Genomic DNA, 18,866 nt, shown 5'->3' with positions numbered 1-18,866 from the left:
AAATGTTGAAAATGTCTTGGTATGCTGAAGCATTAAGATTTAATTTCACTAGAACTAAGGGGTCTAGGCCAACCCCTGAAAAACAACCCCATAACATTATCCCTCCTCCACCACCAAGCTTTGCCGTTGGCACAATGCAGTGAGGCAGGGAACGTTCTCCTGGCATTCATCAAAAACCCAGACTCGTCCATCAGACTGCCAGATAGAGAAGCGTGATTCGTCACTCCACAGAACACGTTTCCACTGCTCCAGAGTCCAGTAGCATTGTACTTTACACCATTCCATCCGACGCTTGGCATTGTGCTTGGTGATGTAAGGCTTGTATGTAGCCGCTCGGCCATGGAAACCCATGCCATGAAGCTCACGGCATATAGTTTTTGTGCTGCTGGTAATGCCAGAGGAGGTTTGAAACTCTGCAGTTGCTTACTTTAATGCACCATTTGCCTCAGCACTGGGCGACCCCACTCTGTAACTTTACGTGGTCTGCCACTTCATTGCCGAGTTGATGTGTTTCCTAAATGCTTCCTCTTTGCAATTATCCCACTTACCTTTCACAAACTGACGTGTTGCAACGGTGGCATCCTATTACAGTACCACACTGGAATTCTGTGAGATCTTTAGAACGACCCACTCTTTCAGAAATGTTTGTAAAGGCAGACGGCTTCTTGGCTAGGTGCTGGATTTTATACACCTGTGGCACTGGGGCTAAATGAAACACCTGAATTGAATGATTAAGAGGTGTGTCCCAAAACGTTTATCCACAGATAGTGTATGCCATTTTTTTTTCTCCACATAGGATGTACTACTTTTCACATAACTGTACTCCATTACAGCAGATTATTTATATATATATATATATATATATATATATATATATACACACACACACACACACACACACACACACACACATACATTCGTTAACTCAACAAGACCACTGAAGTTGTCCTGTGGTATCTGGCGCCAAGACATTAGCAGCAGTTCCTTTAACCTGTAAGTTGTGACCTCCATGGATTCTACTTGTTTTTGAACCACATCTCCTACAGATGCTAATTTTTATTGCGATCTGGGGAATTTAGAGACAAAGTCAACATTTTAAACTCTTTGTAATATTCCTCAAACCATTCCTGAACATTTTATGAAGTGTGGCAGGGCACATTATCCTGCTGTAAGAGGCTGCTGCCATTAGAGAATACCGTTGCCATGAAGGGGTGTACTTGTCTGCAACAATGTTTAGGTAGGTGGTATGTGTCTAAGTAACATCCACATAAATGCCAAGACCCCGAGCAGAACAATGTCCAGAGTATCACATTGCCTCTGCCGGCTTGCCTTCTTCCCATAGTGCACCCATGAACCATAATTTCCCCAGGTAAGTTACGCACACGTGCACCTGACCACTCCATGATGTAAAACGTGACCCATCAGAGCAGACTTCCATTGTTTCATAGTCTAGTTCTGATGCCAACGTGCCCATTGTATGCGCTTTCGGTGGTGGACAGGTGTCAGCATGGGCACTCTGACTGGTCTACAGCTACACAGCCCCAAATGCTGTAAGCTGCAATGCACGGTCTCCTTTCTATCAAAGCCAGCATTCACTTTTTTAGCCACTGGTGCCACTGTAGCTTTTCTGTGGGATTGGACCATATGGGCTAGCTATCGCTCCCCAAGCGCATCAATGAGCCTTAGGCGCTCAAGACCCTGTTGCCAATTTTCTGGTTATCTTTCCTTTGACCACTTTTGGCAGGTACTAATCAGTGCAAATTGGGAACACCCCACAAGAGATGTTCTCACCCAGTCGTCTAACCATAAGGCTGGATTCACACGACCATGTTACGTCCGTAATGGACGGAACATATTTCGGCCGCTAATCCCGGACCGAACACAGTGCAGAGAGCCGGGCTCCTAGCATCATCGTTATGTACGATACTAGGAGTCCCTGCCTCGCTGCATGACAACTGTCACGTACTGTAATCATGTTTTCAGTACGGGACAGTTGTCCTGCAGCGAGGCAGGGACTAATAGCGTCATACATAACTAAGATGCTAGGAGCCCGGCTCCCTGCAGTGTGTTCGGTCCGGGACTTCCGGCCGAAATACGTTCCGTCCATTACGGACGTAACATGGTCGTGTGAATCCAGCCTTACAATTTGGCCCTTCTCAAAGTCGCTCAATTACTTGCCCATTTTTTCTGCTTCCAACACATCAATTTCAAGAACTGACTAATATATAACTACCCTTTATGGGTGCCATTGTAATGAGATAATCAATGTTATTTACTTCACCTGTTAGTGGTTTAAATGTTATGTTATTAATGCACAAGTCCATACTGTCGCAGTAGAAGTGTAAAGGATATGACAGGGGACTGAGGAATAAATCTATGATAGCAATACTTGAAGTCATAAATAGTCCTCCGTTCTGGGCTTGTAAATGTCTCAGTACAATAATCTGGTACTGTGAAATTCAGATTTGTTTGGATTTTTCCAGTACAGAATAAAACCGTTTATAATATTAAATGTATGAAGCATACATAAAGACGGAGAGAAAAGAGTTAAATTAAATCTATGACTTACACTAGCTCCAGGAAAATGATCAGAAAGCTCATAGGGTTCCTCTGAAATCCAGTGACCACGTTCTAAAGACCACAGCACCTTTATAAAAAAAAGACAGTGACATGTGTAACTATAGAAAATATAAATGAAAGTACTTTTTTTTACACTCATGAGGTTAAAGGGTTATTCCCGACTCCGATATTTATGGCCTATCCGCAGGATAGGCCATAAATGTCTGATAAACGTGGGTACCAGCTCTGAAGACTCTCACTTATATAGAAAAAACGGAGATTGCTCGAGCCCCGTTTCGCCCGGCGAGGTGGCCGTTGCCTACCCTTTCCAGGCAGGGATTGAGTGGAGAGGTGGCCACGCATGCTCTCTACATTATATTCTATGGCAGTTACAGAAACAGCCGAACAGCGCCACATTGTACAACCCTATAAACTTACACATGATCAGGTACATTTAAGCAAACAGGATTTTTTAAATCCCAAAGCATCCAGATAAATTAAAAAAAATATTATAGCATTACAAGCATTAAAAACTGGAATATATTATTTGTTTTCACTTAGCTCACATTTCCCCCCTTATTATTATTAACTCCTTCCCGCAAATGGACGTGACTGTACGTCCATTTTAAGGCTTACTTGCCAAAAATGGGCGTACAGTCATGTCGTGAAGATGAAGCGGGCACAGGAGCTGTGCTCGATTCATCTTCAGCGGGTGTCGACGGTAATATACAGCTGACATCCCGATGCAACGTCGGCGATCACGGTTATCTCGGATCTCCGCCGTTTAACCCCCCAGGGATCAGAGAATCAGGCCTACAAGTTCCCTAGTAAGTGTAAAAAAAAAATGTAAAAAACAAAAAAGTAAAAAAAGTTTTAGAAAAAATAAACGTTTTTAGTAACAAAAACAACAATCGCCCTGTTTCCCTGATCATTGAAAAAAAATATATACATAATAGGTATCGCCGCGTTCAGAACAGCCTGAACTATAAAAATATCTGCACAGTGAACACTTAAAAAAACAAAACAGTGCTAGAATTGCTGTTTTTTGGTTTCATTGTCTCCCAATAAATGGAATAAAGAAAAATTAAAAAAAAAATTCATCTACCCCAAATTGGAATCAATAAAAACTACAGCTCATTCCACAAAAACCAAGCCCTCACACAGCTCCGTCAATGGAAAAAGAACACGGTATGACTCTCAGTACGCAATGATGCAAAATGATACTAAATGATAGTTCAAACAAATATTTTAGGTCCAGTAGTTTCTCACTCAAAACCCCACATCATCATTTGCTAGACCCCACAGGTGAACCCCGTAGATGCAGCGGAGATGAGGACACATTAGTGCCAGTGAAGAAGTCAAAGATTAGGCAATACTGGAGAGCAGAAATTTTGTACAATACCCCGGATTTACCATATAACCGTGTCCCATGGTACATAAAGCTGGCCGTGCACATCGTACAGATGGCATTGTAGAACGCTTACTTGCTATCCCGATGCGCAGGTCAGTTGCGAACATTCCTTCAGTTTTATGAGATAATTATCAATGTCCTATAATTTGGGAACCGGGGAGGGCCCAGGCATGTCTGCCCCAAAACTTCATCATCTTCACTGGAAGCGAGGCTGCTTTATTATAGCAGGGCAACACTTTCTCAGCGAAGTTACCCAATAAGCAAACAAGGGAAGGACCCTAAAAAAGTGCAGAGTGTTCCAAAAAGGGTATAAGAAAGGACACCATTTATCAGTGCGACACCTGCCCCAAAAAGTCTGGTCTGTGCATAAAGGATTGATTCAAAGCGTACCACACCAATCCATGGATTATTAATTTTATTATTCATTCACCCCATTATTACATCATCCTATTATGCCCTGATGTACTCCACCCAGCTTACATATGCCCCACATTATAAGCTGAAATACCAGTAAAACCCCAAACAAAACTACCAAGCAAAATCTGCTCTACAAAAGCCAAATGGCGGTCCTTCTGAGCCTGGCAGTGTGACCAAACAGCCGTTTATAACTACATATGGGGTATTACTGTACTCTGGAGAACCAGCTTAACAATTTATGGGGCGTGTCTCTCCAGTGGCACAAGCTGGGCACAACATATTGGTCACTGAAATGGCATATCTGTGGAAAAATGGCAATTTTCAATGTGCAACTAATTTCTGCAAAACAGTTGCGGGGCCAAAATTCTCACAATACCTCTAGATGAATTCCTTGAGGGATGTAGTTTCCAAAATGGGGTCCTTTTTCGGGGGTTTCTACTGTACTGCTACCTCAGCACAATGCAACATCGTGTACGAAAACTCATCTTGCAAACTCTCTGCATTAAAAACCAAAATTGTGATCCTTCCCTTTAGAGCCTTGCTGTGTGTCCAAATAGCAATTTACGACCACATATGAGATATTGCCTTACTCTTGAAAAATTGCGTAAATAACTTTGGGGTGCCTTTTCTCCTGTAGTCCTTGTAAAAATTCAAAATGTTGAGCTGTATCTACATCTTATTTGAAAAAATGTAGATTTCAATTTTCACAACCCAATTCTAATAAAATCTATAAAACACGTGTGGGGTCAAAACGCTCACTACACCCAATTTAATTCCTTGAGGGATAAAGTCTCAAAAATGGGGTCACATCTGGGGAATATCTACTGTACTGGTACCTCAGGAAGCTCTGCAAATGCGATATGGCGCCCAGAAACCAATTCAGCAAAACATGCGCTGAAGAAGTAAAATAGCGCTCCTTCCCTTTTGAGCCCTGCTGTGTGTCCAAACAGCAGTTTATTTATGTACTAGGGGGGGGATGCTTCAGGGGTTTTCACTGTACTGGTACCTCCGGGGGTCTGTAAATTCAACATGGTGCCCAGGAATCAATCCAGCATGTCTGCCCTTCCCTTCTGAGCCCTGCTGTGTGCCCAGAGAGCAGTTTATGACCACATATGGGGTATTCCCCTTCTCTGAAGAAGTTGCTTTGAAAATGTTGGGGGGCTGTTTCTCCTTTATATGTTGAGAATGAAAAATTTTCAGTTAAAGCGAAGTCTTATTGTATAAAATGTAATTTTTAATTTTCACTGCCCAATTCTAGTAAAATCTATGAAACACCTGTTTCACTATACCCCAAGATAAATTCTTCAAGGGGTGTAGTTTGCTAAATTATGTCACTTTTGGGGAGTTTTTACTGTACTGTAAACTTAGGGGCTTTGCAAAAACAACATGGTGCCGAGAAACCAATCCAGCAAAATCTGCGTTCCAAAAGCACCTTCCCTTTTGGGCCCTGCCGTGTACCCATACTGCAGTTTATGACCGCATATGAGGCATTTACGTACTCTGGAGAAGTTGCTTTACAAATGTTAGGGTGCTTTTTCTGCTTTATTTGTCGAGAAAATGAAAAATTTGCAGCTAAAACTACGTATTTTTTGGAAAAATTAATTTATTTTTTACTGCCCAATTCTAATAAAATCTACGGAACACCTGTTGGGTCAAAATGATCACTAAACCCCTAGATGAATTCCTTGTGGGGTGTAGGTCTTTTTTGAGGTGTTTCAATTGTTTTGGCACCACAAGACCTCTTCTAACCTAACAAGGTGCCTATAATATCATCTAATAAATAGAAGGCCCCAAAATCCACTATGTGCTCCTTCAATACTGAGGCCTGTGTTTCAGTCCATTAGCACACTAGGGCCACACGCGGGATATCTAAAAAAAAATGCAGTATCAGGGCAATTAATGTTGAGTTGTGTTTTTCTGTTAACACTTATGTGTTAGGATATGTTCACATGCCCTATTTACGGACGTAATTCGGGCGTTTTACGCCTCGAATTACGTCCGAATATATGGCTCCAAACCGCCGGCAAACATCTGCCCATTGAAATCAATGGGGTTACGATGTTCTGTGCACACTGGCTTTTTTTTTATACGCGCTGCTGTCAAAAGACGGCGCGTAAAATGACGCCCACGTCAAAGAAGTGCATGTCACTTCTTGAGACGTAATTGGAGCCATTTATCATTGACTCCATTGAAAAACAGCTCCAATTACATCCGTAATTGACGCAGCGAAAAACGCGAGTACGAGCAATTACGTCTGAAATTCAGGAGCTGTTTTCGCCTGAAAACAGCTCCGTAATTTCAGGCGTATTGGAACGCTGCCGTGTGAACATACCCTTACAGAAAAAAAAATATTTAATTAAATTTCTGCAAAAAAAATAAAAAATTTGGAAATTTCACCTCCACCTTGCTTCAATTCCTGTGAAACGCCTAAAGGGTTAAGAAACTTTCTAAATGCTATTTTGAATAGTTTGAGGAAGCAGTTTTAAAATGGGCTGATTTATGGGAGTATCCCAAAATATAGGCCCCTCAAAGCCACTTCAGATCTAAACTGGACCCTATAAAAATAGCCTTTTGACATTTTCTTGAAAATGTAAGAAATTGCTGCTAAACTTATAAGCCTTGTAACATCCTAGAAAAATAAAAGGACGTTCAAAAAATGATGCCAACAAAGTAGACACATAGTAAATATTAATTGGTAACTATTTTGCATGGCATTACGATCTCCTACAAGCAGATACATTTAAATTTAGAAAAATGCTAATTTTTGCAAATTTTCTCAAAATTTTGGTGTTTTTCACAAATAAGCAATAAATTTGTCAACCAAATTTTAGCCCTGACAAAGTACAATACATCACGAGCAAACAACCTCAGAATCGCTTGGATAGGTAAAAGCATTCCAAAGTTATTACCACATAAAGCGATTTGAAAAATGGGGCTTTGTCATTTAAGTCATCCAAAAATGGCTGCGGTGGGAAGGAGTTAAGTTGGAGAGTTGATAAAAAACAAAAAAATCAATTATATAATTCAATGAAATAGATGAATAGCTATGGCATCTATATGGCCAGTAGGCCCCATTTGGTCTAGATCAACTGGCAGACTTCTACAGCATAGTAAGCGATTAGTACGATAGCCGCCATCGTGAGAAAAGCTGGCCACAGGGTGGACAATTTTACCCATTGGTTTTGCATGATTTTTTACTATAGTGATGCTGGTTGTTAGAGGAGAATATACAATGTGATTTCTGAATAATTTGTCAAGTGAAAAATCATTCAAAATTTTGTACGTATGGATTTAAAACCTGCCAATATTCCAAGAATCAAGTTATAGAACAATTATTTTATTTTTTTTACTAACCAACTAAACACAGTACATTTTCTTTGGAAACAGCTTACTCTCAGGTCATGGGAGATCTAGCAAATTTCTATAGTCTTGAAATGAATTAGCGCCAATTGTCACTGATTTATGCCCAGCTTTAAAAAGCATGTGAAACTCTGCAATTCAGCTTGTGATGGTTAATTTGTGGCACAGGCAAAATAAACAATCCTGCTGTCATTAGGAAAGAAAACACATTTATGTCAGAGATTAATGATGTGATGCACACTAGTGGTTACTAAGACAGGCAATCATCTTGTAATGGTTTTAACATTATTTTAAAAGACCACAGCAATCTAATTGTTTGCTTTAACCCTATTCACCATCATTTGGTGGTAATCGTTGCAAAGAACGTGCCCTCAAAGTGTCCACTATCTAAACAAAAATCAAAACCCAATTTCTATTAGTCTATGCTTATATTGTTACTTTACTACAAATATATAATGGTTATTTGAAACATAGGAATTATTCAATGTGCGGAATATCAGTGACAGACATTACAGGGGTTTTCAGAGCTAAGTACCTATATGTGTCTGAATGGGCACCAGAAGACGCCATCATGGCTCAGAAGTAGTTATTTTCATTATGTTGCCCAGCTCTTTGCAACATCTTGCTTGGGCTTGCTGTGGGCAGGATCATATAAAAGGACTACAGTTCCCATGATTCCTCACTAAAGCAGGATATAAATACCAGGAGCCTGGTCACGTGACTACACTGGCTTACAGAGGCATTTCAGCTACAGACAGCACATTAGTAAGGGATACATCTTAATGCAGTTAAACCATTTGCACACAATTTTTAAAGAAGGGGGGGGCACATTATTTAACTACTTAAATTAAGTCGTTCTATGCAGTGTCACAGCCCTATGGAATGGCCAGTTGAATTGTGTTCCCATATGATACATATTGGATTACAAAAGGCTTTAATTCTCATTCCTCAGAGTTTTTCAGTTCAATTGCTATTTCTTCCCATCCTTTGGTGATCCTCTATTTTCATTTTCTTGTCTATATATTCCTATACCCTATGGTTGACCCTTCGTAACCCTGGTTTTGATACTGCTGTAAAGTCGCTAGAACTTGTCTTGAAATGTTGCAAACTGATGTCTCTTTCACATATTGTCAGCTGTATAATATGCTGACTTCTGGTTTTTAGTGCAAAAGTAAATCCAGACTACTGTATTTTTTTTCTCTGCATTTTTTTACACTTTGTCTTTTGCACTAGATCGCTTTTATAGACAATTATTTATTTTTGCAAATCTCTTTTTATTGAATAACAAAAAGATCAAAGAACAACAAATCGGGCGTGTCGGGGCCCAGATGTGAGACATATTTCATCTCTGGCGCCCACAGCACCAGCATTTGTCAGATTGGATGAGATTAATGCTGTGAAGAATCACCTAGTTAGGGTCTCCTATGAGTTTTCGTTCATTTTAACACATCTGGAGAAGCCATGCAAGCTTTTTAAGATCTGGGCCATTTCCACTTTATAAAAGTTGATCCCTAGTTCTCGCACCCATTCCAGTAGGTAGCTAGGTTTATTTGGGACTCTATCTAAAAGGAGTCCTGCATATATTTTGGAGAGGAGGATCCTAGGGGTGGATGGGAGTAGCAGAAGATTCTCCAACCAAGACGGCTCCGGTAATTTAGAAAATGTTTGACCACCACATTTAAGTGAGAAACTTGTTGTAACATTGAGTTGGTAGCAGGTAGCAGAGAGCCGAGATTAGCCAGAATCCATCCTTTAAAGGTTTCAATAACGGTGATTTTGTCAAAATGTTTCAATAAGTTAACAATAGGATTTGGTTCACCTAGGACATGTGGGATCAGCTTTAGAGGCATAAGGGAGGAGATCGTTGTGGCTGGATCTTTAATGAGGAGAAAGATCAAACCTCCGCAGTAATGTCCACTTCATGTGCCACATTCATAAACAACAGTTATTAATCAGAATGTATTTAAAATACATCTTAAGTTATGTAAAGTGTTGTTCATGGACATACTTTAATGTTGACATGAATTTAATAAAAATGTATGTTTTCATCAGCCACACTGTTGTTCCTAACCTCCATGATAGGCACACTAGTGGAGGATTTGCTAGTGCACCAAAAGAGAGGACTTATAACAAACCCTCTCACCATTGACAAATCAGCTGTTGAGCAGCAAGAGGCCACCATACTTTTCTAGCACAGGGACCTTCTGCTGCTTATGTCCGCCTCTGGGATGTGATGTTTTTAAAGCTCTCATGTGCATAGTATGCAAACTGTGAAATACAATACAGGGACCTGCTGAGGTATTGAGGCATGTGCAGTGCTATCGACAACCTAGGTCTTACGTGATAGAAACATGGTACACAACCTTACATTTTGACCCCTTATTGACCAGCTTAGACCAAGCAAGTTTTTTTTAATTTATTGTCGCATTCAAAGAGCCATAACTTTCTTATTTTTCTGTTGACATAACTGTATAAGGACTTGTTTTTTGCAGGATGAATTTCATTTTTTAATGGCACCATTTTGGGATATATATAATTTATTGATATTAACTCTTTTTGGGGGCGGAATGCAAAAAAAAAAAAAAAAATGCAAATCCTCCATTGTTTTTTGCATTTTAAATTTAGATTGTACGGCGTACATAACATGTTTTCTTTGTTCCATTACTTGGTATGATTACGGCAATTACAATTATGAATAGGCAGCTTTTTTTTTTTGCTTTTTTCCACAATAAAAACACTTTTAAAAGAAAATAATTTGTTTTGCCTTGCCACATTCCAAGAGGCATAACTTTTTATGTATCTTTCGATGTAGCCATACATGGGCTTGCTTTTTGTGGGACAAGATGTAGTTTTCCTTGGTACTATTTTGGGGTACATGGGACTTATTGATTAGCTTTTATGATTTTTTTTATGTGCTATGTTCTATAATGCTTTGGTATAATCAGTACACCAAACCTTTTACAGCCGGTCAGTATAAAATGGAAAGTCATTCTATTATAGGCAGACAGCCTTCGCAAATCTTTGTTAGCCCCCTCCTTCTGTATAGAACTTAGGTGCCACAGTCGCTATTGACCCCAGCATCTAAGGGGTTGAACAGCCGGGATAGGAGGTTCCCTTGAGCCTGGCAGTTAGAGCAGGAGCTTGGCTATCAGAGAAGCCGAACACCTGAGCCTGGCGAATTCCGACGTGACGTATAAAGGTGACCTTTGTAAAAAGCGTATTGGCAGTCACAAAGGGGTTAATTACTATATAGCAATGGTGTTTACGTTGGCTTTATGAATTACAATAAAAACACTTTTAAAAGAAAGATAATTTGTTTTAACCTCGTTGCATTCCAAGAGCCATGACTTTTTTCTATTTCTGTCGATGTAGCCATATGTGGGATTATTTTTTTGTGGGACTATTTATTTATTTATTTCAGTTACTTATATAGCGCCAACATATTACGCAGCGCTGTACAGAGATCCACTTTTTTTACTGTCCCCATTGGGGCTCACAATCTAAATTCCCCTATGGGTATGTTTTTGGGGTGTGGGAGGAAACCGGAGTACCCGGAGGAAACCCACGCAAACACAGGGAGAACGTACAAACTCCATGCAGATGTTGTCCTTGTCATTTGTGATCAGTGGTATATATTGTAAAATACCATACTATAGGATACTATTTGGCTTATGTGGTGCCTTGTAGACTGTGATGTAATAGATCAGTGAGAGATTAAATAAAAAAAACTTTCAAATTAAATTATAATGTTATACAGTATTATATATTGGATTTTATGGTTTCCCTCAGTGGTACCTCAAGTCTCACCATTTCAATACTGTTTATTTTGCTCTTAAAGGTCATTTAAATGATTAATATTGAAGTGATGATCATCTGGGATACTCAGTGTTATGAATACACAAGTGTCTGCTGATTGATCCAGGTTCAGAGTTTAGGCTTTGAGAAAGTTATCATTTTACGGTTGTGTATTTTAGCTGCATGGATGAATGACAGAGTACAGACATTACTATGTCTTAAGCAGCAACTACCTATCTGTACACGGATAAGCTAAATAAATATACACAGTAGGTAATGACTTTTTTTTTGCAAATCTTACTATATGCATGTTAAATAGCAAACGACAGAGTTGTAAAGCTGCACTTAAGTTATTAAAATAATAAACAATCATAATTATATTGTTAAAATTATAATTTATATGATTAAAGAGGCTCTGTCACCACATTATAAGTGGCCTATCTTGTACATAATATGATCGGCGCTGTAAAGTAGATTACAGCAGTGTTTTTTATTTAGACGATCATTTTTGACGGAGTTATGACCTATTTTAGTTTTATGCCACTACCAGCCAGGATGCAATGTCTATTCACAATCCTGACACTTCGATAACGTTTGTGTGAGATTTCCAGCAAGGCAAGTGTAATCTCGCGAGATTACGCTGTAAACTGTAATTTAAAACGAGATTACACTTGATGTGCTGTAAATCTCACACAAACGTTACCGAAGTGTCAGGATTCTGAATAGACATTGCGTCCTGGCTGGTAGTGATGTCTATTCACTGTCAGGACACTTCAGTAACGTTAATATGCGAGTATGTGACTGCACATAGTGATCTAGTAAGATTACTATGTGCTGTGTAAATGAATGGGGAGAAGTGTATGACGCTGATTGGTCAGCGTCATACACTTCTCTCCACAACGCCCACTTGGTCAAAAAGTAAAACACTCCCAGTTGTCCACTAAGAAAGTCATTAGCATAAAGCTAAAATAGGTCATAACTCCGTCAAAAATGATCGTTTTCTAAATAAAAAAAACACTTCTGTAATCTACATTACAGCGCCGATCACATTATGTACAAGATAGGCCACTTATAATGTGGTGACAGATCCTCTTTAGAAATGCTATGGTCAACCCAGACATACAAGGAATATACAGTCGCGGACAATTTTCTGGTGTATATTAAGACTCCACATATTGTCTGCCCTCCATGATGTCTAAGATGACAAGCTTTGGAGATTGGTCCAACTTCAAGAATCATTTTTTCTGAATCCAAAGCTCTCATTGTCTCACTTCCGCCCACTAGCTTTAGACAATCTAAAAATCCAACTTCTCCTTTATATGACCAGCTGCTGGTATCACATGTTTAGGTATTAAAATTTCCTTTGATCTTCCTAAACTTTTCCGCATGAATTTCCTCCCCTTACTGTCACATTTTACCAAAGACCTGAATTCTTGGAACTGGCCATAATTTTCCTGGTTCGGTAGAATCAATATTTTGAAGAAGAACCTGCTGCCTATTGTATTGTACCTCCTGCAAAACATCCCTATTCACATCCCATTCTCCTTTTAGAAACGAGTTTGACGTTGCTTTGGCTCTTTATTTGGTCATTGGGACCTTAGAGGATTCCTAGAGAGGTTCTGAACCAGCCAAAGGCTGTCGGTGGGGCTGGTCTGCCGGACTGTCACCTATACTATCTGGCCCCTGCTCATTCTCGTCTTTTGGAAATGTTTCATAGAGCTGCAACCAAATCATGGGACTGCATAGCACAAGATAGATACCCCTGGGCCTTAAATACACTTCCTTGGACCTGGGCTCTTGCCTTACATGATACTTCTTGTCATCCAGTACCCATCACACCTTAATTACACTGTATGCAGGTGATGAAGCACAAATAAGAGAAAGTAAAAGCACATATGTCCTGAAATATATGTATATCAAAGGCTTACCCCTTAAACAAGCTGAAAGCTTAAAGCAATAAGCATATCCCTATAAAACCAGGAGAGCAAACTGAAATAAATAAAGCGATATATGTGATCTTACAAAAAATTGTCTCCATGAGGTTGAGGGCTAGGACTTGTGTCGAGCATATGGTTGTGCATTTTTAAATGTTCTTAAATTATGTCTGTCTTTTTCTAGTATTATGTAATGTTATAATAAAGTTATTCTATTTATATTAGATGTGCAATCTGACATACAAGTGTTCTTGTACGATAATGTACTACGTTTATGCGCACATTGACTGGCACTATAGATAGATATTTTTGGTGCCCAATGTACATTGCTCTATTAAACAGTTCCCTTACGGACCTGAAGGGTCCGCTTTTCCAAATCACAGATAACCCCATACTTTCACCAGGCTTTTCCTCATATTCTTTTTTACGGGATAGAAAGGCACACCATCCATACTTTTGACAGAAAACTGCTCACCATCTCCTCCATCCATCGAGGCCAAACTTCCCACAGCTCGCATACCCTTTGAATTTACTCAAGTACAATAGTTCTTTTCTACAACTGCCTGCTCCACCAACTTTGATCGATCCTTTTCGGCCTCTGAAGAAACTTGTCTGTCTTCCTCATGCCCTGGATTCATTGATCTCCTCTCATGCTCACCAACTCCCTCTATATTGTAGTGCATGGGAATCTAGACTTGATAAGCAGTTTACAGCCACGCATTGGTTGTTTTTACTTAACACGTAAAGCCGTTTTAGCCTCCAAAGCTCAGGAAATCAGTTTTAAAATCTTATCTCGGTGGTGGCGTGTACTCGCTGTACTACATAAGTGGTACCCTTTAGTCCCAGATGTGCGTTAGAATTGCGGGGAGGCGGGAAAAACGATTACATATATGGTGGAGCTGCCCTGCTTTAAAAAGCTTTTTGGATGCATTCCTTCACATAATTTGTTAAGAAATGGGTACCACTGTCCCCAAGACTTCTGAAGCCGTAGTTTTGTTTATGTTTAACGTGTCTCAAGCTACATACAAAAAATCCCTCACCTGTCACCTCCTACAGGCTGCAAAAACTATCACCCGCCGTTGAAAATACGTAGATCCCCCAACCTTGGAGGAATGGTTTGCGGAGATAGCTCAAACAAATCACATGGAAGAAACAATTGCCCAAACCCCTGGAGCCACTCAAATACTCGGTTTCACTGGCTTGCATTCAAATACTTTGCCACCTATTACACCTTTGTGGGATTGAACTTACTATTTCACACACTGTTATTATATACTGAACCTGTCTAAGGGCCCTTTTTCTTTCTATGTCTCTCTACTCATAAGTATCCTTATGTGCCTTGTTATTCTTACTCCCTCACTGTCTTATATGCATCTGGATATGTTGTTTGCCTCAAGAGGTTTCTTGATGGCATGGTTTGTATCTCTTTTGTCTCAGTTTTTTTTATGACAAAGTAAAAATAATTAAATTATTAAAAAAAATGCTATGGTCAATTATAACGGGTATGGGTTGCACACAAATCATGAAATGTAGAAGGTTTGAGAAAATGTTCAAGCAACGGTACATTTCCTGGCATATTTATTAGAAAAAAGTGACAGCTCACAAACACGCGGGACTCGTTCCTTACAGCGTTCGCATTGCACTATCAGACATGAGTGACGGACTGCTGAAGTCAGCGTTTGTGACTACTTTATGCTGCCCTCTAAAGTCAGTGACAGGTTTCCTTCAATATGCCTTGATTGAGATGTGGACTGCCCTGAAATCTCTTCACTTTATATGTTGTTGATCAACATGACTAGGTTGAGATGTGGGCAGACCCGAACTCACCTGACTTTGAAATATTATTTAATTATTTTGGTTTGCTGTGGACCCTATGTTGGCTTAAATTGGTATCCATAATTAGAAAAGCATGGCTGCTTTATTCCCTAAAAAACAGCCGCCCATCTGTCCACGGGTTGTGTTGTGGTGTTACAAGTCTGTCGCAATCACTTCAATGGAAGTTGAGCTGCTATACCATACACAACTTAAAGGACAGGCGTGGTGCAATTTTTAGAAAAAAGCAGCCATGTTTTTTTAATTCTGGACAACCCCTTTTATATAATGTTATATTTATATAAAGGCCTTGTTGTTTGTTGTCAAGACCATAAAAAAGTGGTGTGTAGATTTCCAAACTTGTTGGAATTTTTTAATGTACAGTAAATATTAAATGTAACCAGTAACTTACCCAGTCATAGGATAAAATCCAACATCCTCTAGCAATTCCTAGAATAATGTTTAAAGTACGTCGAGCACATCCAGCAATCACATGGGTAGTAGTTTCACAGACTTCATCTGAAAACACAAAGCCTCCAAGCTTTTTCACAACTTGGATTATAGTGATCTGTTTCCTAAAATATAAAATTGTATGAATATGATTAAATAATGTATTTAATAATATGTCTATAATTGTAGAATTATTGTTATTACTAATGTCTACTTGTAGTACTTTATTATGATTTTTCTATTTCTTTCATCTGAAAATGTAGTCTTGTAAATACATTTTTGAAACACTCAGATATACTGTGACTTGTGTGATTATAAACATAAGCAACGATGTTCTAAATAATATAATAATTTAAATCCCAACCTTTTATGTAGAGATATATCCTACAAGCTTTTGAGACTGGCACGATTATATTTTTTATATAAAAAAACAGGAATCTTTGCGGTCAGCTATTGTATCGGTTTTAGTATAGAATATTTTGTTTTAATGCCATTACCGCACAGTTAGTCATATGCTTAGATACAACACCATGTATCAAGGATTATGTTTAGTTCTGGTAATCTCCTTAACAAACAGTAGAAAGGGCTCCCTATTATTTTTCATTGTGCTATGAAACAGATTTTTGTTAGTGGATCCTGCCAAATTCCATGTGAAGGAAAAAATTCCCCTTCAGCATTGGTTGGAGTTCGCTATATTCATTCTTATTGTTTCTCCAGAGTGAGGTGTAGGGAGGGCAACTTATTCCTGCTTCCACTATACAAATAATATACAAGTCTGGCAGACCTGAACGAGTATATTTATGATGGCGTCAGGGGAGACAGTAAGCTTAAAAAGGTTGTCTCATCAAGACAACCTCTGTTCAGGTGCCCTATTAGGGGAGCAGTACTCATCAATTGAGTTCCAAGTAATACTAGGAGTTCCCCTGCAGGGACCGCTACAAATGAAATATGTGGACAACAACTTCCAGGAGCCAGACCCATGGCTCGTTTTAGAAGGGGTTATCTTTGTGAAACTCTTTTCATTCTGAGAATGAGATTAATGAGAACCTTTAAAAAGAAGTTGTCCCGTCCCACAAAAAAATAATCAAAAAGAATAATAATCTATAACCTATCCTCAGGATAGGCCATCAATATCTGATTGGTCAGGGTCCAACTCGAGGCACCCCCTGCGATCAGCTGTTTTGAAGGGGCCGCAATGCTCGTATGAGCGATGCTTCCCCTTCATTTCCTGTGAATACTGTGAACCGCCGCTAGTAGTGTGTCGGCGATTCACTGTGTGAGCAGCAAAAGGAAATGAAGCGGAAGCAGCGTTCGTACCAGCACTGTGGCCCCTTCAAAGCAGCTGATCGGCAGGGGTGCTGGAAGTCAGACCTCGGCTGATCATTTATTGATGGCCTATCCTCAGGATAGGCCATCAATTTTTTGGGACTAAACAACCCCTTTAAGTTTGAAATCAGCGAACTCAAGCTTTAAAACTAAACTGGCATGTCTTTTTTTAATCCAACTAAGCAGTTATAACAGCAGAACACATAAGTTATAAGAGTATAGTACAATGAGAAAGCTAATAACACAGATTGTGAACACAAGTAAGAAACAAAAATGTGTTGTAGTATTATGTATTCTATTCGATCTGAAGGCGATCAATAAACATAAATGCATATGCTATTATTTAGAAAAATGAACTGCAAATGTGTTGCAAACAATTACTATGAAGGTCAAATTCATTTTAACAACTAGTTCCACTCCTTGAACAGCAAATGTTACGCGCTGTAAGATTTGATGACCACCAATATTAAGTGTATAACTCAGCCTGTATTCTGTATATGGAGCAGCCTGTTTCTTCTAAAAGCATACACAGAAGTTGTCGCAAAATCAAACTTTCTGCAAATTCCTAGAACAATTGTTGGATAAGACAGAAATATTGTAACGTATAAGGCCAGCATTGCAATGATAAAATTGATACATAAACGGCTTAGGAACTCAACATAGGGTATTGACCTTTCATAACTTAACATTAGCTACTGTTACTCCCTTAAACAGAGGCCAAAGAATTCTAAGGTTGCTGTTTTTTTCAGAAGATAATTTGTTGCCCTTTCTAGGGGACAGTATAAACTATTCTGCGAACAAGAAAAAAAAGGAAAAAGGCTAGGTAGGTAAAAAAATAACACATATACCTTCTAACACTACTATATTTATCCTCTGTATAAACAGCAGATAACTGATTGCATAGATCAGTATACTATAGACATTGCTCTGTGTCACAAAGACCACAAAGTTACCATGACTTGAAAGATCCACATTCTGCTTAAATCACTATATAAGGATGTGGATACTTCTATGAATGCATACTGTGAATAGACTATTCAGTTCAGACATTGTATACTGAAACATCAAGTTAATATAAACACTTTAATTTGCTCCTAATATGATTTATTATGTAAGAACTGACCTTTAAGAGGGTCATATATTTCTCATTAAGAGCATAGCTGAAGGGCTCTTAGTTTATTCCAATACATTGCCCTCACCCAATTATTAATTTGCCAAATACATACAACCTACTCTTCAATCTGGTTCATTTTTATGTAATCAATCTAGAACATTCTTTGTGAAAAGTTCAGTGAATATTTTATCTTCGTATTGAAGACTACCATAGATCAATGCTGGTATGTGAAAATTAGATATCCCCCTCCTTGCCTACACATGCTAATGAACAATAGATTTTACAGTAAGATCGTACATAGGGTATAAGTATGTGCCTGTTAACAGACACCCTTGAAAATATATAGAGTTGTCTTCTATGGCAAGAGGAATCAGAGAATGAGTATGGAAGCCCACTGATTGGCCTTTTGACAACACTACGGCTGACAGCTTCCTTCCATCATCGGGAGGATGGATCTCTTAACTGTAACAATTGCTGGTGCCTAGGTAAGATATCAATTTGACATATGAGGGGTAAAGTGTCAATAGTTAAGTTTGTATGAGAAATCTGTTCTTAGTGCAATTCCGCCGCCGCCAACCTGACACATTGTTAATATGTCACTTGGCACCTGGTTGGCACTCCTGGACGAAAGTATGATCAAAGTGAAGAGCTAAAGTTCACATAAATGTATTTGTTTTAGGTCATATTT

The 18,866-nt window shown here is 39.0% G+C and overlaps 1 protein-coding gene across 1 annotated transcript in view; it reads right to left on the bottom strand.

Annotated features, from left to right (window-relative positions):
* The window catches only part of MCPH1 (microcephalin 1), a 335,857-nt gene that overhangs the window by 212,071 nt on the left and 104,920 nt on the right, over positions 1-18,866 (bottom strand). Inside the window, exons 11-12 of the mRNA XM_075861942.1 lie at positions 15,701-15,863; positions 2,570-2,647 (exon numbers count right to left, since the gene is read on the bottom strand). Coding sequence (XP_075718057.1) covers positions 2,570-2,647; positions 15,701-15,863 — 241 coding nt within the window. The remainder of the gene's footprint in view (positions 1-2,569; positions 2,648-15,700; positions 15,864-18,866) is intronic.

The sequence above is a fragment of the Rhinoderma darwinii genome, chromosome 4, assembly GCF_050947455.1.
Source record: "Rhinoderma darwinii isolate aRhiDar2 chromosome 4, aRhiDar2.hap1, whole genome shotgun sequence".
NCBI classification, from domain to species: domain Eukaryota; kingdom Metazoa; phylum Chordata; class Amphibia; order Anura; family Rhinodermatidae; genus Rhinoderma; species Rhinoderma darwinii.
This window is presented reverse-complemented; position numbering and strand designations above follow the sequence as displayed.